The 24,421-nt window shown below is 45.8% G+C and overlaps 1 protein-coding gene across 2 annotated transcripts in view; it reads right to left on the bottom strand.

Annotated features, from left to right (window-relative positions):
- elovl2 (ELOVL fatty acid elongase 2) overlaps positions 1-19,597 on the bottom strand; it is a 252,698-nt gene extending 233,101 nt beyond the window's left edge. Inside the window, exon 1 of one of the 2 annotated variants that reach the window (XM_072509548.1) lies at positions 19,402-19,597. In XM_072509548.1, coding sequence (XP_072365649.1) covers positions 19,402-19,563 — 162 coding nt within the window. In that variant the 5' untranslated portion in view covers positions 19,564-19,597. The remainder of the gene's footprint in view (positions 1-19,401) is intronic. The other variant, XM_072509549.1, reaches the window with a different exon arrangement.
- Between the last annotated feature and the right edge of the window lie 4,824 nt (positions 19,598-24,421).

The following is a 24,421-nucleotide window of genomic DNA, read 5'->3' as shown; positions in this document are numbered from 1 at the left end:
ACTGCTGTTTGTCATTTTTATAAATGACCTGGAGGAGGACGTAGAAGGATGGGTGAGTAAATTTGCAGATGACACTAAAGTCGGTGGAGTTGTGGACAGTGGGAAGGATGTTACAAGTTACAGAGCGACATAGATAAGCTGCAGCGCTGGGCTGAGAGGTGGCAAATGGAGTTTAATGCTGAAAAGTGTGAGGTGATTCATTTTGGAAGGAATAACAGGAAGACAGAGTACTGGGCTAATGGTAAAATTCTTGGCAGTGTGGATGAGCAGAGAGATCTCGGTGTCCATGTACATAGATCCCTGAAAGTTGCCACCCAGGTTGAGAGGGTTGCTCAGAAGCCGTACGATGTGTTAGCTTCTATTGGTAGAGGGATTGAGTTTCGGAGCCATGAGGTCATGTTGCAGCTGTACAAAACTCTGGTGCGGCCGCATTTGGAGTATTGCATGCAATTCTGGTCGCCGCATTATAGGAAGGATGTGGAAGCATTGGAAAGGGTGCAGAGGAGATTTACCAGAATGTTGCCTGGTATGGAGGGAAGATCTTATGAGGAACGGCTGAGGGACTTGAGGCTGTTTTCGTTAGAGAGAAGAAGGTTAACAGGTGACTTAATTGAGGCATACAAGATGATCAGAGGATTAGATAGGGTGGACAGTGAGAGCCTTTTTCCTCAGATGGTGATGTCTAGCACGAGGGGACATTGCTTTAAATTGAGGGGAGATAGATATAGGACAGATGTCAGAGGTAGGTTCTTTACTCAGAGTAGTAAGGGCGTGGAATGCCCTGCCTGCAACAGTACTGGACTCGCCAACACTGAGGGCATTCAAATGGTCATTGGATAGACATATGGACGATAAGGGAATAGTGTAGATGTGCTTTAAAGTGGTTTCACAGGTCGGCGCAACATCGAGGGCCGAAGGGCCTGTACTGCGCTGTAATGATCTATGTTCTATGTTCTAGCACGGTAGGGTAAGGCCCTGCAACAGCCAAAATAGGGTCTGTTTCAACTCTCAACTAATTTTAAAATGGATGACCAGATTTATGATTTGTGCGAATCTCACCCTGCCCCCTTTCCCCTACCGGCTAAAATGGTTTTGGCCAGAAATGATAACCGGACATTAAAATTCAGGTCCTGCCCATCATTGTTAAAGGTCTGCAGAGTCTCCCTGGTTCTACATCTCCCTGTGATAGGCTGTATTTGGATTTTAGTAAAGCCTAATCAAAGTCTCACACAAAGCACTGCTAATGAAAACATTGCAATCCAGTTTAGTATATGGGATGGGATAAGAAATTAGAATAAAACAGAGGATTCAGATGGAAAATACTCAGATGATTTCTGTGTTCAGAGTAGGGGCAAAGATGGTTGTTATTTTGTGCTTATATAAAACAGATAGATGCAAAATATAATAGTGAGCTTATTAATGTTGTAAATAGCACAAAATGAGAGTCCACTGGAGATAAAGGATGCAGGTAAGACTAGGTCTTCATACCCTTGACTAGGTTTTATAAATGGACAGATAAAATATAATGTTCACAAATACAAAAGCTACATATTGGAACGATAAGGTTAAACAAGCATACAAATGAAGAGCAGTGATTCAGCGCATTGTGACCTTTATTATGAATCTGGAAGCGAGGCAAACTCATTACTCTCAATGTTGAGACAGCCAAGCAGTCAATGTAAGATTTTGCTGTTGGCACAGATCTGAGAAAGACTTGCCATAGTCCTATATATAGGCTGCACTCCAGTCTAGATGATAGATACACCTTGCAGTATCTGTCCTAATAAGGTTCATGAAAATGTAAAATCAATATTGGAATAAAAGACACAACAATGGATTATAATCAATAAACACACAGGATCTTCCATGCTGGGATCAGTGTCCCAGATGTTTTGTAGGAAATATCGTACCTGGCCAACAGGATATTGTCTTCAAGGCACCTAGATTTACTTGCTCCATATTAAATTCAGAAATCTGTAGCATTTTCAAAAATACTTGATAGCAAATCAGCACTCTTCTCCCTGACTGAATACTTCCGGAATATAACTTGTTCTATTATTTTCCTTCATCCTCAATTTCTTTACCACATTTATCCTTCACAGGTCGAACTTTCAACCATAGCTATTCCTTTCCTGTTGTAATGTTGTTTAACTTTCAGTCTGTCAGACATTAACGGTGCAAGAGATGAAACATTGTTCAAATCAATGGCAGAAACTGATTGTGAAAAAAAATAAGCAGATCTGCATGTAGTTTGGATAAGGAAAAGGTAACGCTGGTCAATCGTATATATCTGTGAATCTATAGAGTTATGAAGCACTGACCTCACTTGGAGGGCACCAGGCATTCCTGGTCCCTGCACTTCAGAAGGCACATAGAGGCATAGAGCAGACGAAGTGTAAATGAGATTAAGTAAAATGAAAAAGATTTGAGTATCTTCAACATGATAAAGGGGAAGTCTGCAAGGTGTAAACCCTCATTGATCTTGCTGAGCAAAGTTTTCATTATAGCAAGTATTAAGTTGAAGCCACCAGCACTGCTTAACCCAACCATTTTATTCCACTTAACACAGCCATGTAAATGGAATATATAATACATGCTCCCCATAGCGCACTAAGGTCTGTAGCTGAAGGAAATTCAGATGGGCAGCATTTTAGACTCTACCTTCCTCCACCTTCCATCCCTATAATAACTCATAAGGAAGCTGTCGTTAACAAAGGCAAATTTATTTACACAACTCTGCTTAATGCAGCATCGCACTCCCAGTTTAACCCTAGCTGGGAGGATTTGTTCGATCAGGCCCTGAGTTGGGCCTGATTTTATATCTTGCTCCTAACGAGCCCCAGGTGATTGGCCTCCGTCCCCTCACTAGGAGCTCATATTCCACGAGTCTCATATGGCGGTCAATGATTGCTTCCCCATGGTCCTCGTGGAGGTTATAACAATCCCTAATCAACCCCAAAACATCTGGCCCCATCAGCTCCTACACCAGCTGCCCCTCATCAATCTAGTCAGGTGTAATATGAGCAGTTCTAGGCAACAGACGTTCAAACACGGACTGGTCTCGCGGGAAAGACGGAAACTGGGGAAAACACCAAGTTTCACAAAAAACAGGAATAGCTTGGGATGTCTTTTTACCAAAAATTATACAGCACCTTGGGAAAGTTGCGGAAAACCAAAACTAAAAAAAGGAAAGAACCACTTCCTTCCAGTTAGCTCACACTATATATTACTTCTAAGCTGTGCTTACAAACTCCGAGTGGCTAGTTCTGACAACAATTACTGTTGCAATTCTGGTCGCCGCATTATAGGAAGGATGTGGAAGCATTGGAAAGGGTGCAGAGGAGATTTACCAGAATGTTGCCTGGTATTGAGGGAAGATATTATGAGGGAAGGCTGAGGGACTTGAGGCTGTTTTCGTTAGAGAGAAGAAGGTTAAGAGGTGACGTAATTGAGGCATACAAGATGATCAGAGGATTAGATAGGGTGGACAGTGAGAGCCTTTTTCCTCGGATGGTGATGTCTAGCACGAGGGGACATAGCTTTAAATTGAGGGGAGATAGATATAGGACAGATGTCAGAGGTAGGTTCTTTACTCAGAGAATAGTAAGGGCGTGGAATGCCCTGTCTGCAACAGTAGTGGACTGGCCAACACTAAGGGCATTCAAATGGTCATTGGATAAACATATGGATGACAAGGGAATAGTGTAGATGGGCTTTAGAGTGGTTTCACAGGTCGGCGCAATATCGAGGGCTGAAAGGCCTGTACTGCGCTGTAATGTTCTATGCTCTATGTTCTAATTACACAAATAGTGTAGGCCCTGAAGAGTAATCACACAGGCTTCAGACCAAAAGGGATCACATATAACATAAGAACATAAGAACTAGGAGCAGGAGTAGGCCACCTGGCCCCTCGAGCCTGCTCCACCATTCATTGAGATCATGGCTGATCTTTTGTGGACTCAGCTCCACTTTCCAGCCCGAACACCATAATCCTTAATCCCTTTATTCTTCAAAAAACTATCTATCTTTATCTTAAAAACATTTAATGAATGAGCCTCTACTGCTTCATAACAATGCTCATGCTCTTCCAATGGGAGAGAATTAACCTCCAACAACCAGGACCACCTTCCTTTGAATCCAGCTAGTGGAGAGTTTTCCCCTGATTCCCATTGACTCAGAGCCTGCACGGACCAGGTGGCAGAGGTGTTCATGGACATCTTTAACCTGTCCCTACTCCGCTCCGAGGTCCCCACCTGCTTCAAGAAGACCACCATCATACCGGTGCCAAAGAGGAACCAGGAAACGTGCCTCAATGACTACCGTCCGGTGGCCCTGACTTCAGTCGTAATGAAATGCTTCGAGAGGTTGATCATGAAGCGCATCACCTTCATACTCCCAGAATGCCTTGATCCACTGCAATTTGCATACCGTCGCAACCGGTCTACAGCAGACGCCATTTCCCTGGCCCTACACTCATCCCTAGAGCATCTCGACAACAAGGACTCCTACATCAGACTCCTATTTATTGATTACAGCTCCACCTTCAACACCATAATCCCAGCCAAGCTCACATCAAAGATCCAAAACCTAGGATTTGGCTCCCCACTCTGCAATTGGATCCTCGATTTTCTGACCAACAGACCACAATCAGTAAGAATGAACAACAACACCTCCTCCACAATAGTCCTCAATACCGGGGACCCGCAAGGCTGTGTACTTAGCCCCCTACTCTACTCCCTGTACACACACGACTGCGTGGCAAAATTTGGTTCCAACTCCATCTGCAAGTTTGCTGACGATACAACCATAGTGGGCCGGATCTCGAATAACGACGAGTCCGAATACAGGAGGGAGATTGAGAACCTAGTGGAGTGGTGCAGCGACAACAATCTATCCCTCAATGCCAGCAAACTAAAGAGCTGGTTGTTGACTTCAGGAAGCACAGTACTTTACACACCCCTGTCAGCATCAACGGGGCCGAGGTGGAGATGGTTAGCAGTTTCAAATTCTTAGGAGTGCACATCTCAAAAAATTTGTCCTGGTCCACCCACGTCGACGCTACCACCAAGAAAGCACAACAGCACCTATACTTCCTCAGGAAACTAAGGAAATTTGGCATGTCCACATTAACCCTTACCAACTTTTACAGATGCACCATAGAAAGCATCCTATCTGGCTGCATCACAGCCTGGTATGGCAACTGCTCGGCCCAGGACCGCAAGAAACTTCAGAGAGTCGTGAACACTGCCCAGTCCATCACACGAACCTGCCTCCCATCCATTAACTCCATCTACATCCCGCTGCCTGGGGAAAGCGGGCAGCATAATCAAAGATCCCTCCCACCCAGCTTACTCACTCTTCCAACTTCTTCCATCGGGCAGGAGATACAGAAGTCTGAGAACACGCACGAACAGACTCAAAAACAACTTCTTCCCCGCTGTTACCAGACTCCTAAATGACCCTCTTATGGACTGACCTCATTAACATTACACCCTGTATGCTTCATCCGATGCCGGTGCCTATGTAGTTACATTGTATACCTTGTGTTGCCCTATTATGTTTTTTTTTCTTCCCTTTTCTTCCCATGTACTTAATGATCTGTTGAGCTGCTCACAGAAAAATACTTTTCACTGTACCTCGGTACACGTGAAAATAAACAAATCCAACCAATCCAATTTTACTTGGGTTATCTGATACCACACTCAATCAAATTATGCCATGATGTCAAGGGCAGTCGCTCTCACCTCAAATGTCCATGTTTGGACCAAGGATAAGGTCAGCAGCCATGTAATCCTGGCAGAACCCAAACCAAACATCAGTGATGAATCTGTCAATGCTGTCTAAGTGCCACTTGATAGCACTGTCGATGGCACCTTCCATCACTTTGCTGCTGATTGAGAGCAGTTGATGGCCAGATTGGATGTGTCCAGAGTCTGAGTTGCCTGACATCCAACAGCCACAACCATCATCCTTTGCACGAGTAATGCCTCCAGCCAGCGGGGAGTTTTCCTCCTGGTTCCCGTTGACTCCAGGTTTTCTGTGGCTCGATGCCTTAATTTTAAGAGGAGTCACTCTCATCTCACCTATTGAGTTCTGCTCTTTTGCCCATGTTCAGACCAAGGCTGTAATGACATCAAGAGTCAATGGGCCCTGGCAGAATCGAAACTGAGCGTCATTGAGCAAGCTATTGTTGAGTAAGTGCCGCTTTATAGCACTTTTGATAACAGCTTTCATCACTTGATCAAGGATAGACTGACAGAATGGTAATGGTTGCTTGGATTTGTCCTGCATTTTGTGAGAAGGACATACCTGGACAATTTTTCACATTTCCAGGTAGATGCCAGTGTTGTAGTTGTACTGGAAGGAACACAAGGGCAGCACTTGTGCTACTGAGCACAAGTGGTTAGCACTGTGGCTTCACAGCCCCAGGGTCCCAGGTTCAATTCTCCGCTGGGTCACTGTCTGTGCGGAATCTGCACGTTCTCCCCGTGTCTGCGTGGGTTTCCTCCGGGTGCTCCGGTTTCCTCCCACAGTCCAAAGACGTGCAGGTTAGGTGGATTGGCCATGATAAATTGCCCATAGTGACCAAAAAGGTTAGGAGGGGTTATTGGGTTACGGGGATAGGTTGGAAGTGAGGGCTTAAGTGGGTCGGTGCAGACTCAATGGGCCGAATGGCCTTCTTCTGCACTGTATGTTCTATGTTAATCAGTACTACTGCTGTAATGTTGTCAAGGCAGATCGAGGGTGTTGAGGGGGAATTATGCCACATTCGACTATAGTGTACTTCATCCTCACAATCACGAGACCAAATGAAGACTTTTGGTGTTATGAAGAAGGTCTTTATTACAACTGTAACTGGGCTAATGACATTCCAAACTGGCATGCCAGAGAGCACAGATTCAAGAATTGTACAGACAGTTATATTTTGGGATTCACTTACAAGAAATTAGCATATACCATTCATTTGTTATTAGTTATCTATGTCCAATCATGACTATCGATAAGGTTTACATCATGCACAGTATATGAGAACAATTAACCAACTACAACAAGTGGATGTTTACTTAATTATAAGATCCAATCAGTGCAAAGACATGGGGCGGGATTCCCCTTTCCAGGGACTAAGTCCCCACGCCGGCGGGAAAACCGACGCCAACCACTGCGGCGTCAACTGCCACGGAAGTGCGTAATTCTCTGCACTTTCAGGGGCTAGGTGAATGCCAGAGGGGTTGGTGGTGCTCCAGCCAGCGGCGAAGGGCCAGCGCAATCTCACGCATGCGCGGAACCGCCGGCGAGGTTCCGCGCATGCGTGAGGGGTTCTCTTCTCCGTGCTGGCCATTGAGGAGCCCTACAGGGGCTGGCGCAGAAGAAAGGAGTGCCCCCACGGCACTGGCACCCCCCCCCGCAGATTGGTGGGCCCCGGTCGCGGGCCAGGCCACCGTGGGGGCCCCACCGGGGTCGGATCCCCCCACGACCCCCCAAGGACTGCCCCAGCCGACTTACATGCCAGGTCCCGCCGTGTGGGACCATGCATAACCCACGCATGCGGGACAAGACAGAAACGGATGGCCGTTCGGCCCATTGGGGCCCAGAGAATTGCCGGGGGGGCCGCTGCGAATGGCCTCCGACCGAAGTGGCGTGAACCCCGCCCCCACCCAAAAACCGGCACCAGCTATTACGGCAGCCGGCGTCGGGGCGGCGGGGCAGGATTCGCGCCGTCCACCGGGGGGTTCTCTGACCTGGCAGGGTGTCGGAGAATCCCGCTGATGCTGTCTCCTAATATTTATCACCAGCTCCCCATTATCAAGATAATAATAATCTTTACTGTCACAGGTAGGCTTACATTAACACTGCAATTAAGTTACTGTGAAAATCCCTGAGTCACCACACTCCAGCCCCTGTTCGGGTACACGAGGGAGAATTCAGAATGTCCAATTCAACTAACAAGCACGTCTTTCGGGACTTGTGGGAGGAAACCGGAGCACCCGGAGGAAACCCACACCGACACTGGGAGAACTGCACTGACAGTGACCCAAGCCATGAATCGAACCTGGGACCCTGGCGCTGTGAAGCAACAGAGCTAACCACTGTGCAACCGTGCTGCCAAGAATATGGGTGTCAGTCACCTGCTTATCTGACTCCTCTAACTTATAATCCATTTCCCAAGGAAAAAATGCCCACTGCAATAATAATTCCTTATATTGTCTTTCTTCCCAGACAAACTGAGACCAATACAAATGATGAAGAGATCCCACGTTGTTCATTGCCATCCTTGGTAATGACCATCTGTGATTCCCTTTCCTGGGTCCCCAGCACCAGCAGGATGTGTCTTTGGAGTGTTTTCCTTACAGCTCACAACTCCAGCTAAAAGCTTGTGTGACACAGCTCAATATAGAAGTATTTAACCCCTTCAGTGCTAAATGGATAACTATAGTTTCAAATGAATTCCGATATAATTTTTTTATCCCTTGTCAGGAGGAGTACTGAGTTGATGGAGGGAAGAAGGTTATAATTAGCAGGAGATTTCCTTGCTCATATTTGACCATGAGACTTCATTGCCTCTGGTGTTAGTAGAACTATTGAATGCATACAGTGCAGAAGGAGGCCATTTAGCCATCGAATCTGAACCTATGCATTGAAAAAGCACCCCATCTAGACTCATTCACCTGACCTATCTACGTAACCCCACCTAACCTACACATCTTCAGACACTAAGGGCAATTTAGCATGGTCAATCCAGTTAACCTGCACATTTTTGGACTGCAGAAGGAAAGCGGAGAACTCAGAGGAAACCCATGCAGACACAGGGAGAAAGTGCAATTCCAAGGCCAGAATTGAACCCGGGTCTCGGGCGCTGTGAGGAAGCAGTGCTAATCACTGTGCCATCCTGATACACCATCAATAATACACGACGAGTGATAAACGTAACTGAAGCTTTAATACACTAAACAGTATTCTAAACGAACTGGGTCCAGAGGCAGAGAGTTGCCACTTTTATACAGAAGCCCGAGGGGAGGAGCCACAGGTGGAACCAGCCTGGACAAGCCCAGGCATGCACGATACAGCACAATGCATATAATACAATAACGTTGTTTACCACATATCCAATGTTGAGGACTCCTAGAGTAACACTCTCCTGAATGCATACCACTGTACCACCACCTGCTGGTGATGGTACACGCATGGTGATGGGTGGAGCCTGGGACATTGACTGCAAAGTGTGATTCAGTGAGTATGACCAAGTTAGGGCTGTTGTTTGACTAGTCTGTGGAACAAATCTCCCAATTTTAGCACAAGCCCTAGATGTTAGTAAGGAGGACTTATTATTGTTTCCAGTGCCTCAGTTAATGGCAGCTGGTCCATCCAGTTTTATTGCATTGACTTTTCTGTAGCAGCTGAGTGCTTGCTAGGCCAGTTCAGAGGATATTTAAGAGTCAACCACATTGCTGTGGGTCTGGAGTCACATTTCTATGGCTCACGTGCTTCAGAGCTAATGTATTAGTTTTGATATGTACTTCCTATTATTTAGGTGAATACAGTCATTGATTTAAGCACAAGGGTCACACAAATATATATATTCTTTAAAATGTTATTCTGGGCTTTCCAACAAAAATATAAATATACAGAATATCAGAAGAACATCACATCAACCCAATAAACAACCACAACCCTCCAGCGCTCCTGACACCCCACCTTCCCCATTTTAACCCCCTTACCTCCCCCCCCCCCAAAGAGGCCCCTTCTGCCCCCCTCCCACCACACAACGCTGACCCCTGAATCCTCCTTGAATAAATCAATAAATGTTTTCCACCTCCGGGTGAACCCTTCTACCGACTCCTGCAGAGCGAACTTAATCTTCTCCAACCTCGGAAATTGTGCCAGATCGCTCACCCACACTCCTGCCTTCCAAATCTCGCCAACACAACAAAATCCGTCTTTGGGCTATCAGGTAGGCAAATGCCAAACATCAGCCTCTTTCCCTCCCCCACTCCTCCCCCCGGACCTACGGATCTTCCGACACACCAAATATCGCCACCCTGAACTTAGGGCCAGCCCCACACCCAGAACCTCAGACATAACATCCGAGAATCCCCGTCAGAACACCCTCGTCTAGGACACGCCCAGAACATGTGGACGTAGGGCAGCACGGTGGCGCAGTGGATAGCACTGATGCCTCATGGCTCCGAGGTCCCAGGTTCGATTCCAGCTCTGGGTCACTGACCCTGTGATGTTTGCACATTCTCCCTGTGTTTGTGTGGGTTTCGCCCCCACAACTCAAAAAGTGAGCAGCATGGTAGCACACTAGTTAGCACTGTTGCTTCACAGCTCCAGGGTCCCAGTTCAATTACTGGCTTGGTTCACGGTCTGTGTAGAGTCTGCACATTCTCCCCATGCCTGCGTGGGTTTCCTCCGGGTGCTCCGGTTTCCTCTCCCAAGACCCGAAAGACGTGCTGTTAGGTGAATTGGACATTCTGAATTCTCCCTCTGTGTACCCGAACGGGTGCCGGAATGTGGCGACTAGGGGATTTTCACAGTAACTTCATTGCTGTGTTAATGTAAGCCCACTTGTGACAATAAAGGTTATTAATTTATAAAGAAGTGCAGGCTCGCCTAGGCGGATTGGCCACGCTAAATTGCCCCTTAATTGGAAAAAATGAATTAGGTACTTTAAATGTATTCCCTCACTTTACCAATCTCCCTTGCCACTGCCCGCTTCCTCAACTGATGGGCCAGCATCCTACTCGCCTTCTCCCCATGCTCGTAAACTGCGCACCTGGCCCTCCGCAATTTCCCCACTGCCTTCCCCGTAGACACTAATCCAAACTCCATCTGGAGTCTCTGTCTCTTCTTCAGCAATCCCTCATCCGGCGTCACCGAGTACGTCCTAACCACCCTCAAGTTCTCCTCGGCCAGCCTCCCCCCGCTCCACTCTCTCCCTATGCACCTGAATCGAAACCTCCCCTCGAACTACAGCCTGGAATGCCTCACACAACCTGGCGGCTGTGACCTCTCCCGTGTCGTTCACCTCCACATAGCCCCGTATGGCAGCCCTCACCCACTCACACCCGTCATCTGCCCCGTATGGCAGCCCTCACCCACTCACACCCGTCATCTGCCCCGTATGGCAGCCCTCACCCACTCACACACCCGTCATCTGCCCCGTATGGCAGCCCTCACCCACTCACACCCGTCATCTGCCCCGTATGGCAGCCCTCACCCACTCACACCCGTCATCTGCGAACAGCCCACATCCAGCCTGCACTGCGGCTGTTGGACCTCTCCCTGAACCACCCGCAAATCCACCCAATGTGGCGCGTGGTGAGAGACCGTGATCGCCGAATACCCTGAGTCGGCCACCCCCGCCAACAGTGCCTTGACCCGAGCCGCTGCCGACAACCTCGCCGAATTTGGGTTCGACGAGTCCAGGCCTGGGTCCAGGACCGTATTAAAATACCCACCATAATCAACCGATGCGTATCTACATCCGGAATCCTCCCCAACACCCACCTCATAAAATCCACATCATCTCACTTCAGGCCATAAACGTTCACCAGGACCACCAGATTCCCTCCAGCTTCCCACTGACCACCATATACCTACCCCCTGGATTGGCCACAATTCTCCCCACCTCAAGCACCACCCACTTATTGACCCCCAGCACTCCCCCCATCTTCATGTCCAGCCCCGAGTGGAACACCTGCCCACCCATCCCTTCCTCAGCCTCGTCTGATCCCCCACCTTCAGGTGTGTCTCCTGTAAAAACACCTCGTCCGCCTTCAGACTCCTCAGATGCACGAGCATATGTGACCGTCTATCCGGCACATTCAACCCTCGCACATTCCACGTAACCAACCTGGACGGGGCTCGGGGCTCAGAGCTTGGGGCTCCCCCCCCGCCCCCCCTTGCCGATCTGCCATATCCCTTCTTTGGCCATCCCCCGGCTCACGTCACGCATTCCTCCAGGCCCACCCTCGGATGCCCACCACCATCTCTCCCCCCAACTGGGCCACACCAACCACACCCATGTCAGCCACCCTCCTTCCTCCTCCACTCCACCCCCAAACAAAGAACCATCCCCATTCCCCCCCCACACACCTTCCTCCTGACGACCCCTCCACTTCACTTCCGTTAACTCGCCCACCCAGCTAGCATGGTGGGCCCCGAACAAGGCGTCTAACCTCCCCAACCCCTCCATCCCTATCCACCAGCCAACAAAGAACAAAAGGCACACTCACCATCACTGCTCCCCTGTTGAAACCCACCCCAAACTACCCACCCCAGTCATTCTACCATAAACACAAAGCTCCTGTCCAAAGTTCAGTTCCTCACACTCCTCACAGTCCATGGGCCCTCATAACGCCTCCTCTGGGTGAGTCAAAATAAAACTCCTGCTTCTGGTGGGTCACCCACAAGCGGGCAGGGAACAAAACCCCAAACTTCACCCCCTCTTGAAGAGGGCAGCCTTTACCTGGTTGAACCCGACTCTCCTCTTCGCCAACTCCGCAGCTTACTCCCTTCTCCGGTACACCTCCTGGTCTGTCTACCTCATGAACTAATTCATGACAAATTAATAAAAAAACACTTCAATTCCACGAATTAGAGAATGTCTCCTTATGAAGGATGATTTAACCATGATTTGGCAGTCCAAATCAAATTTGTCATGTTAGGTACACAGAAATGCACCCTTAGACTTGAGGGTTGCAGATACAGCTTGCCAAAAAAGCTCAAGTGCAAGAATTAAAAACATGACCACCTCGACAGTCTCATAAACATTCATATGCTTTCAAAACGGTGCCCAAATTGTGTAAATGCTCATCCAGATATCCAGATGTCCAGCTCAAGGAAAAAAGTGCAACTCATGTTTAAAGTGGAACTATTTTCCAAAGATGTGCAGGTCATTGAAGAAGACTTCATCATAAGAACATAAGTACATAAGAACTAGGAGCAGGAGTAGGCCATCTGGCCCCTCGAGCCTGCTCCACCATTCAATGAGATCATGGCTGATCTTTTGTGGACTCAGCTCCACTTTCCGGCCCGAACACCATAACCCTGAATCCCTTTATTCTTCAAAAAGCTATCTATCTTTATCTTAAAAACATTTAATGAAGGAGCCTCTACTGCTTCACTGGGCAAGGAATTCCATAGATTCACAACCCTTTGGGTGAAGAAGTTCCTCCTAAACTCAGTCCTAAATCTACTTCCCCTTATTTTGAGGCTGTGCCCCCTAGTTCTGCTTTCACCCGCCAGTGGAAACAACCTGCCCGCATCTATCCTATCTATTCCCTTCATAATCTTATATGTTTCTATAAGATCCCCCCTCATCCTTCTAAATTCCAACAAGTACAGTCCCAGTCTACTCAACCTCTCCTCGTAATCCAACCCCTTCAGCTCTGGGATTAACCTAGTGAATCTCCTCTGCACACCCTCCCACACAGTGCCAGTACGTCTTTTCTCAAGTAAGGAGACCAAAACTGAACACAATATTCCAGGTGTGGCCTCACTAACACCTTAAACAATTGCAGCAGAACCTCCCTAGTCTTAAACTCCATCCCTCTAGCAATGAAGGACAACATTCCATTTGCCTTCTTAATCACCTGTTGCACCTGAAAACCAACTTTTTGCGACTCATGCACTAGCACACCCAGGTCTCTCTGCACAGCAGCATGTTTTAATATTTTATCATTTAAATAATAATCCCTTTTGCTGTTATTCCTACCAAAATGGATAACCTCACATTTGTCAACATTGTATTCCATCTGCCAGACCCTAGCCCATTCACTTAGCCTATCCAAATCCCTCTGCAGACTTCCAGTATCCTCTGCACTTTTTGCTTTACCACTTATTTTAGTGTCGTCTGCAAACTTGGACACATTGCCCTTGGTCCCCCAACTCCAAATCATCTATGTAAATTGTGAACAGTTGTGGGCCCAACACTGATCCCTGAGGGACACCACTAGCTACTGATTGCCAACCAGAGAAACACCCATTAATCCCCACTCTTTGCTTTCTATTAATTAACCAATCCGCTATCCATGCTACTACTTGCCCCTTAATGCCATGCATCTTTATCTTATGCAACAACCTTTTGTGTGGCATCTTGTCAAAGGCTTTCTGGAAATCCAGATATACCACATCCATTGGCTCCCCGTTATCTCCCGCACTGTTAATGTCCTCAAAAAATTCCACTAAATTAGTTAGGCACGACCTGCCCTTTATGAACCCATGCTGCGTCTGTCCAATGGGACAATTTCCATCCAGATGCCTCGCTATTTCTTCCTTGATGATAGATTCCAGCATCTTCCCTACTACCGAAGTTAAGCTAACTGCCCTATAATTACCCACTTTCTGCCTACCTCCTTTTTTAAACAGTGGTGTTACGTTTGCTAATTTCCAATCTGCCGGGACCACCCCAGAGTCTAGTGAATTTTGGTAAATTATCACTAGTGCATTTGCAATTTCCCTAACCATCTCTTTTAGCACTCTGGGATGCATTCCATCAGGTCCAGGACACTTGTCTACCTTTAGCCCCATTAGCTTGCCCATCACTACCTCCTTGGTGATAACAATCCTCTCATGGTCCTCACCTGTCATAGTCTCATTTCCATCAGTCACTGGCATGTTATTTGTGTCTTCCACTGTGAAGACCGACCCAAAAAACCTGTTCAGTTCCTCAGCCATTTCCTCATCTCCCATTATTAAATCTCCCTTCTCATCCTCTAAAGGACCAATATTTACCTTAGTCACTCTTTTTTGTTTTATGTATTTGTAGAAACTTTTACTATCTGTTTTTATATTCTGAGCAAGTTTACTCTCATAATCTATCTTACTCTTCTTCAAAGCTTTTTTAGTAGCTTTCTGTTGCCCCCTAAAGGTTTCCCAGTCCTCTAGTCTCCCCTGATCTTTGCTACTTTGTATGTTTTTTCCTTCAATTTGATACTCTCCCTTATTTCCTTAGATATCCACGGTCGATTTTCCCTCTTTTTACCGTCCTTCCTTTTTGTTGGTATAAACCTTTGCTGAGCACTGTGAAAAATCACTTGGAAGGTTCTCCACTGTTCCTCAACTGCTTCACTATAAAGTCTTTGCTCCCAGTCTACCTTAGCTAGTTCTTCTCTCATCTCATTGTAATCTCCTTTGTTTAAGCACAAAACAATTTTATCTTCTCACCCTCCATCTGTATTTTAAATTCCACCATATTGTGATCGCTCCTTCCGAGAGGATCCCTAACTATAAGATCCTGAATCAATCCTGTCTCATTACACATGTGGAGGAGTTTCTTCTTGAGAGTGAGATACACCGCGCGTTTAAACCATCATGAATGCTAAAGCATCAGTCATCGCCCTTGCAATCAGTCATCGGCCACCAAATGGTGGAAGGTTTCCTCCCCTCTGCCAGAGCCCCCTTGGCACTTCCCCATCATGCGCCTGTGACAAATAGGGCTGCTAGGTCTAGCCCAGAATTTCAGCAAGATTGGTTGACTTATAAGCATTACTGAGTCTGCATGGTTGTTGAGATATCCATGGATTCTGCCTTGGTCACATTTTTCATTTATTGTGTAGTACAGTGTGTTCAACCATAGTTGTCTTGTTAATTCAGGTGTTTTCACATATAGAGAATTGAATCACTGCAATGCAGGAGGTCATTTGGCCCATCGAGTCTGCACCAACCCTCTCTGAAAGTGCACTCTACCTAAACCCACTCCCTCACCCTATCCCTGTAACCCACCTAACCTTTGTGGATAGTAAAAGGCAATTTTACATGGCCAATCCATCTAATCTGAATGTTAGAGTACATGATCCATATTGTCAATTGTTTTATCTTTCTGACCTGGTTAAGTTTATTTTTTGATTGTTTGAAACCTGAATTGAACCCGGGTCCCTGGCACTGTGAGGCAGCACTGTGCCACCATGCCACCCTGATCAAGTGTCTTGAATCTCAAACCTTATCTACATTTTTTAAAAAAATGTTTTTAATGTGTTCCTTAACTGGATCCTATCAAAAGATCTGGCAGTCTGAATCATAGAATCTAGTCTGGTCTGATCTAGGATCACAAAAATGTCCAATCCATCTAACCCGTACATCTTTGGACTGTGGGAGGAAATTGGAGCACCTGGAGGAAACCCACGCAGAATGTACAAACTACACACAGACAGTGACCGAATGCCGGAATTGAACCCGGCAAAACCATAGAGTCTGGTCTAGGATCACAAAAATGTGAAGCATAATTTGCTGCTCAGAGCTTTAAAATGATGCTATCTTGTTCCAGGAGATGGTGAATATTGGATCGGTAGTAAGACTTATTAAATGGATGCCAAGAAAACAACTCGAACATAGCATCAAAAGTTTTATTTTCAGAAATCAGAATAATTTCTCTAAAATATTTGAGTGAGATTAAATTGTATTTTCCATATTTCAGCTAAGCCACTTGGAGCACAAAAGTACTGCAAAGCAGCACTGTCAACATTTTTTTCAATGTGCTGTTAACAGTAAAATTATTTTTATTTTTTATTTGTTCATGGGATGTGGGCATCCCTGGCTAGGCCAACATATATTGTCCATTCCTAACTGCCCTTGAGAAGCTGGTGGTGAGCTGCCTTCTTGAACCATTGCAGTCCATGTAGCGTAGGTATACCCACAGTGCTGTTAGGGACCAAGTTTCAGAATTGTGACCCACCCACAGTGATGGAACAGTGACACATTTCAGACTCAGGATGGTGAGTACTTTGGAGGAGAACATCGAAGTGGTGGTGTTCCCATGTGTCTGCTGCTCTTGAGCTTCTAGCTGGTAGTAGTCATGCGTTTTGAAGGTGCGATGAAGGAGGTTTGGTGAGTTCCTGCAGCGCATTTTGTAGGTCGTACACACCGCTGCTACTGTGCATCTGTGATGAAGGGAGTGAATGTTTGTGGATGGGTGACCAATCAAGCAGGTTGCTTTGTCATGGATGGTGTTGAGCTTATTAGGTGTTGCTGGAGCTGCACTCACTCAGGCAAGTGGACATTATTCCACCACACTCCTGACTTGTACCTTGTAGGTGCTGGACAGGCTTTGGGGAATCAGGAGGTGAGCAAGATCTGCTCATGTAGCCACAGTATTTATATGGCTAGCCAATTCAGTTCCCGATTACTGCTAACCCCTGGTGGGGGATTCAGCAATGGTAATGCCTTCAAATATCAAGGGCAGAATTATATAGTTGGGCTGTTTAGCTCTGTGTACAGATATGCATCTGCTCCTGCACGTTGAATTCTTTAGAAGTCCAAAAGAGTAATAAGTATATAATGAGTTATAAGTATATAAGGAATTCAAGAATAACACCATACGAAGTGTTGCAACACCAGGTTAAAGTCCAACAGGTTTATTTGGAAACACGAGCTTTCGGAGCGCAGCTCCTTCATCAAATAAACCTGTTGGACTTTAACCTGGTGTTGTAACACTTCTTACTGTTCCCACCCCAGTCCAACGCCGGCATCTCTACATCAAGAATAACATCATTCACCCATATTTAGAAGTTATGTTTTTGTCAGCTAAGTGGTTAACACACATGGAAAAACATCACCATGCTTGTCTTCAAATCAAGCTCTTAATCAAAATGCTCACAGATTGCAATCTCTCACTGGAGGGAATATTCCAAGAGCATATTGAAGTTTAACCATCAGGACGACACAAATTTACCATTACAGAGTACTAGTAACATTCCTGCTGTTTGTGCGATCATGGCCACCCTACTACTAAGGCACTGGTTTAGAAGATTATTTGGAGCTGGTAGGTGTTGAGATTACTCCCAGTTTACCGGGTCTCATCAATAATACATGGTAAGTCATCAGTGTCAGTGAGTATTGAAGTCTATCATGACTCGGGTATCACATGGCAAAGCCATTTCCAATCTTCCATCTCGAGGCATATTTTATTGCTTCATGACAAACTCCAAAGATATACTGCCAGGAGGATAATAGCTAGCTGATAATAGTAAGCACAGAGAAGAAACTCATGCCAATAGCCCAGCAAGTTCTCTTTCTGTAAAAGAGGACGGGTTTAAAAAGTCATTCATTTTCAAAATGTTAACAATTAAACAAGGATCCCAAAATCCCACTCTTATCATCTACAATTAATGAACTTTAGTGCAAATCAGTGACTGTTCTGTAGGTACTTTTGTCAAAGAAACTCAGACAATTATTTTTAAATCCCATTCTCACAGCTCTGTATTAAAGAATGCAGACAGTATCTTCAAATCCCTTGCCCACAACCCAGTGGTATGTAAGTGTCATACAAATGGGTAAGCCCTTAAACCACCATGAACCTTTTGCTTAGATGATACATAACTAGCTGTTAATCCACTAATTACATTTGGATCTATAATATCTGCCAAAAGATTACGATCATCAAGCATTGTGTTCTGTAGTTTGCAAAAAAAACTTGTATTGGTTGCATATTATTTCTTATTGCTGCCCTTAGCCGATATGGTGGAGAATAGTTTAAAGCAGAAGCCATGTATTAATCAGACAAAGACACTCATCGGCAAATATACTGTATTACATTATTTGCATTTCATGGTTGGTCTCATTGATGTCGAGTTGTATCAGGGTAAGTAAGAAACAGCAGCAGTATGGAGCTACACTCCTGTCAGCTGGACAATGCTTGTTCTCAGGAAAGTGGGTTACTTGGTGAATTCTATTATCCTGAACCATCTCTTATTGCATCGACTTCTATTCATTTGGACAATGCACTAATAGCTAAAGCTACTCGGATGTGCGTTCTGCCGTTTCAAATGTCTTTTCTTTAAATACTTATTCTGAGGCAAATGTGAACAATCATTGGGCGTAGGTCCTAGTCACAGTTACAATACTTGATTCGGACACTAACTAGGGAATGGGTAAAAACCGGGTGCTACCAAATTAATAAGTTATATGAAATAATTGCTTTTATTTTTCACGGGGTATCAGATTTCCGCATTAAAAATTGAATTCATGCGATGCCTAGAATGAAACTGGAGTAAACACAAAATTAATTACCTTAACAGCGACCTGCTGTCAGCAAGTATTACATAAAAATGTTATTATTTTACAAAATGCTATTCGTGCAACGAAAGCCTGGATTCCCAGGACCTTTACACTATCGATTCTTTGTACATCTGAACCGAGCTCAGTTCCGATCCAGAGCTCTAACAAAGGCAACAATGCTTGAAAGGATCAGCGTTGCCAGATTCTGAAAATTACAGCAAACACTTTGAAAATTTCTGATGAGTATCGCAATCCTCCCCAATATTCAAACATCCGACAGTGAACGGCTTGCAGCATTTTAACACCAATACTTGGAAGGTAATAACATCTGTTCCTGAATGTAATATAATTGTTACACAATCACCTATAGTAACATAGGTATGGATGCACCCATGCCTGTCTTACCGGGATGGTGGGCATCATTTTGGCGGCCGTGTGCTGTCCTCGGTTCAGACAACCCAACACAGCTCGTCTTCTCCTCACACCGACAACAAGCTGTCTCCCAACTTGTGACAAACAGGCTCGTTCCTGGCCAGCCAGCTGACCCGATTGGCTGACACTCTCCATGGCAATGGCGTCCGCGCCACCAGCGAGCACTGAGCGCATGCTCGCCTTTCTTGGTGCCTGTTTCCAGGCGGAGAGAGGGGATTCTTATCATTTACCCTTTCGTTGCCGGGGAGGGGGCAAAGAAGGATAAATGCTGTGATAAACGTTTTGTTATCTGGCAATTTGAGGATTCGTTTACACTTGAATAGAAGTGTATACATTCTAGCTGTCACACTGAAGTGGGTCTGTCAATGGACAGCTGACTGATTGAGGCTCTGGTTGAAGACATGGAGCGTTTGACCAAGTATTATTCTCAAACTCTTTTCCAATATAACCCCATTTTAACACTTGAAAATTAACGTGACTCCAGAGAGACACCAAAAAAAACCAAACAGCAATATTCTTCCTAAAGTGTGATGCCAAGAATTGGACACTCCTTCAGATGAGATCCAACCAACTGATTAGAAAGGTATAGAATAACTTCCTTGCTTCTGTACCTTTAAGCCTCTTATATATAAAACCAATGGGAAAATTACATGCATTTTTAACAGTCATATAAACTTGTCCTTCCACCTTCAAGTATTTCTCGATGCAAATCCCCAGGTCTGTCTGTTTCCGCAACCCCTTTAAAATTATACCATTTAGCTAATTTTACCTCTCCACATTTTCCTTCTGAAGTGTCTTTCTTCACACTTCTCTGCATTAAATATCATCTAGCATGTGTCTGCTCATTTCACCAGTCTATTTCTTCCTGATTTATCCTTCCTGTTTACTGCATTTACAAGTTTTATGTCATTTGCAATCTTTGAAATTATGCCCTTTTTGCCCAAATCAAGTGCAATCCAAATCTTAACAATCTTAATATATTCATAAAAGGCAGTGATCTGAATACCTGCTGCTGGTGGACACCATTGTATATTTCCCTCCAGGCTAAAGAAAATGTTTACCATTATTCTCTGCTCTGCCACCCATAAACAATTCCTCTCTGACAGAGTCAGTGGCTGTTTAATCATATGGGCTTTACATTTGCTACAACTATTATATGGCACTTTATCAAAATGCCTTTTTAAAGTTCATATGCACAATTTCAAATACACTATCCTCGTCTCTGTTACTTCAGTAAATAATTCAAAAATCAGGCATTAACATGTCTTCAGCCATGTTATAATTAGTGCTAATTAATTTTGTTCTGGATTATTGTGTCTGAAAGTTTTCCCACCATTGACCTTAAGCGGATTGGCCAATAGTTACTTGGCTTATCCCTCTTTCTCTTTGAAAAGGATTGTGCAGTTTGCAAGCATCCAATCCTCTTACACCACTCCCATAACCAAGGAGGATTAGAACAAATAACAAAGAACAAAGAAATGTACAGCACAGGAACAGGCCCTTCGGCCCTCCAAGCCGGTGCCGACCATGCTGCCCGACTAAACTACAATCTTCTACACTTCCTGGGTCCATATCCCTCTATTCCCATCCTATCCATGTATTTGTCAAGATGCCCCTTAAATGTCACCAACGTCCCTGCTTCCACCACCTCCTCCGGTAGCGAGTTCCAGGCACCCACTACCCTCTGCGTAAAAAACTTGCCTCGTACATCTACTCTAAACCTTGCCCCTCTCACCTTAAACCTATGCCCCCTAGTAATTGACCCCTCTACCCTGGGGAAAAGCCTCTGACTATCCACTCTGTCTATGCCCCTCATAATTTTGTATACCTCTATCAGGTCTCCCCTCAACCTCCTTCGTTCCAGTGAGAACAAACCGAGTTTATTCAACCGCTCCTCATAGCTTATGCCCTCCATACCAGGCAACATTCTGGTAAATCTCTTCTGCACCCTCTCTAAAGCCTCCACATCCTTCTGGTAGTGTGGCGACCAGAATTGAACACTATACTCCAAGTGTGGCCTAACTAAGGTTCTATACAGCTGCAACATGACTTGCCAATTCTTATACTCAATGCCCCGGCCAATGAAGGCAAGCATGCCGTATGCCTTCTTGACTACCTTCTCCACCTGCGTTGCCCCTTTCAATGACCTGTGGACCTGTACTCCTAGATCTCTTTGACTTTCTTGAGGGTTCTACCATTCACTGTATATTCCCTACCTGCATTAGACCTTCCAAAATGCATTACCTCACATTTGTCCGGATTAAACTCCAACTGCCATCTCCCCGCCCAAGTCTCCAAACAATCTAAATCCTGCTGTATCCTCTGACAGTCCTCATCGCTATCCGAAATTCCACCAATCTTTGTGTCGTCTGCAAACTTACTAATCAGACCAGTTACATTTTCCTCCAAATCATTTATATATACTACAAACAGCAAATGTCCCAACACTGATCCCTGTGGAACACCACTGGTCACAGCCCTCCAATTAGAAAAGCATCCTTCCATTGCTACTCTCTGCCTTCTATGACCTAGCCAGTTCTGTATCCACCTTGCCAGCTCCCCCCTGATCCCGTGTGACTTCACCTTTTGTACTAGTCTACATGAGGGACCTTGTCAAAGGCCTTACTGAAGTCCATATAGACAACATCCACTGCCCTACCTGCATCCATCATCTTAGGGACCTCCTCGAAAAACTCTATCAAGTTAGTGAGACACGACCTCCCCTTCACAAAACCATGCTGCCTCTCACTAATACGTCCATTTGCTTCCAAATGGGAGTAGATCCTGTCTCGAAGAATTCTCTCCAGTAATTTCCCTACCACTGAAGTAAGGCTCACCGGCCTGTAGTCCCCGGAATTATCCTTGCTACCCTTCTTAAACAGAGGAACAACATTGGCTATTCTCCAGTCCTCTGGGACATCACCTGAAGACAGTGAGGATCCAAGGATTTCTGTCAAGGCCTCAGCAATTTCCTCTCCAGCCTCCTTCAGTATTCTGGGGTAGATCCCATCAGGCCCTGGGGACTTATCCACCTTAATATTTTTTAAGACACCCAACACCTCGTCTTTTTGGATCACAATGTGACCCAGGCTATCTACACCCCCTTCTCCAGACTCAACATCTACCAATTCCTTTTCTTTGGTGAATACTGATGCAAAGTATTCATTTAGTACCTCGCCCATTTCCTCTGGCTCCACACATAGATTCCCTTGCCTATCCTTCAGTGGGCCAACCCTTTCCCTGGCTACCCTCTTGCTTTTTATGTACGTGTAAAAAGCCTTGGGATTTTCCTTAACCCTATTTGCCAATGACTTTTCGTGACCCCTTCTAGCCCTCCTGACTCCTTGCTTAAGTTCCTTCCGACTTTCCTTATATTCCACGCAGGCTTCGTCTGTTCCCAGCCTTTTAGCCCTGACAAATGCCTCCTTTTTCTTTTTGACGAGGCCTACAATATCTCTCGTTATCCAAGGTTCCTGAAAATTGCCGTATTTATCCTTCTTCCTCACAGGAACAAGCCGGTCCTGAATTCCTTTCAACTGACACTTGAAAGCCTCCCACATGTCAGATGTTGATTTGCCCTCAAACATCCGCCCCCAATCTATGTTCTTCAGTTCCCGCCTAATATTGTTATAATTAGCCTTCCCCCAATTTAGCACATTCATCCTAGGACCACTCTTATCCTTGTCCACCAGTACTTTAAAACTTACTGAATTGTGGTCACTGTTCTCGAAATGCTCCCCTACTGAAACTTCTACCACCTGGCCGGGCTCATTCCCCAATACCAGGTACCGCCCCTTCCCTAGTTGGACTGTCTACATATTGTTTTAAGAAGCCCTCCTGGATGCTCCTTACAAACTCCGCCCCGTCTAAGCCCCTGGCACTAAGTGAGTCCCAGTCAATATTGGGGAAGTTGAAGTCTCCCATCACCACAACCCTGTTGTTTTTACTCTTTTCCAAAATCTGTCTACCTATCTGCTCCTCTATCTCCCGCTGGCTGTTGGGAGGCCTGTAGTAAACCCCCAACATTGTGACTGTACCCTTCTTATTCCTGATCTCTACCCATATAGCCTCACTGCCCTCTGAGGTGTCCTCCCGCAGTACAGCTGTGATATTCTCCCGAACCAGTAGCGCAACTCCGCCTCCCCTTTTACATCCCCCTCTATCCCGCCTGAAACATCTAAATCCTGGAACGTTTAGCTGCCAATCCTGCCCTTCCCTCAACCAGGTCTCTGTAATGGCAACAACATCATAGTTCCAAGTACTAATCCAAGCTCTAAGTTCATCTGCCTTACCCGTAATACTTCTTGCATTAAAACATATGCACTTCAGGCCACCAGACCCGCTGTGTTCAGCAACTTCTCCCTGTCTGCTCTGCCTCAGAGCCCCACTGTCCCTATTCCCTAGTTCTCCCTCAATGCTCTCACCTTCTGACCTATTGCTCCCGTGCCCACCCCCCTGCCATACTAGTTTAAACCCTCCCGTGTGACAATAGCAAACCTCGCGGCCAGGATATTTATGCCTCTCCGGTTTAGATGCAACCCGTCCTTATATAGGTCACACCTGCCCCGGAAGAGCTCCCAGTGGTCCAGATAACGGAAACCCTTCCTCCTACACCAGCTGTTTAGCCACGTGTTTAGCTGCTCTATCTTCCTATTTCTAGCCTCACTGGCACGTGGCACAGGGAGTAATCCCAAGATTACAACCCTAGAGGTCCTGTCTTTTAACTTTCTGCCGAGCTCCCTGAACTCCTGCTGCAGGACCTCATGCCCCTTCCTGCCTATGTCGTTAGTACCAATATGTACAACGACCTCTGCCTGTTTGCCCTCCCCCTTCAGGATGCCCTCTACCCATTCGGAGACATCCTGGACCCTGGCACCAGGGAGGCAACATACCATCCTGGAGTCTCTTTCACGTCCACTGAAGCGCCTATCTGTGCCCCTGCCTATAGAGTCCCCTATTACTATTGCTCTTCTGCGCTTTGACCCTCCCTTCT

Source organism: Scyliorhinus torazame, chromosome 6 (genome assembly GCF_047496885.1).
Source record: "Scyliorhinus torazame isolate Kashiwa2021f chromosome 6, sScyTor2.1, whole genome shotgun sequence".
Taxonomy (NCBI): domain Eukaryota; kingdom Metazoa; phylum Chordata; class Chondrichthyes; order Carcharhiniformes; family Scyliorhinidae; genus Scyliorhinus; species Scyliorhinus torazame.
This window is presented reverse-complemented; position numbering and strand designations above follow the sequence as displayed.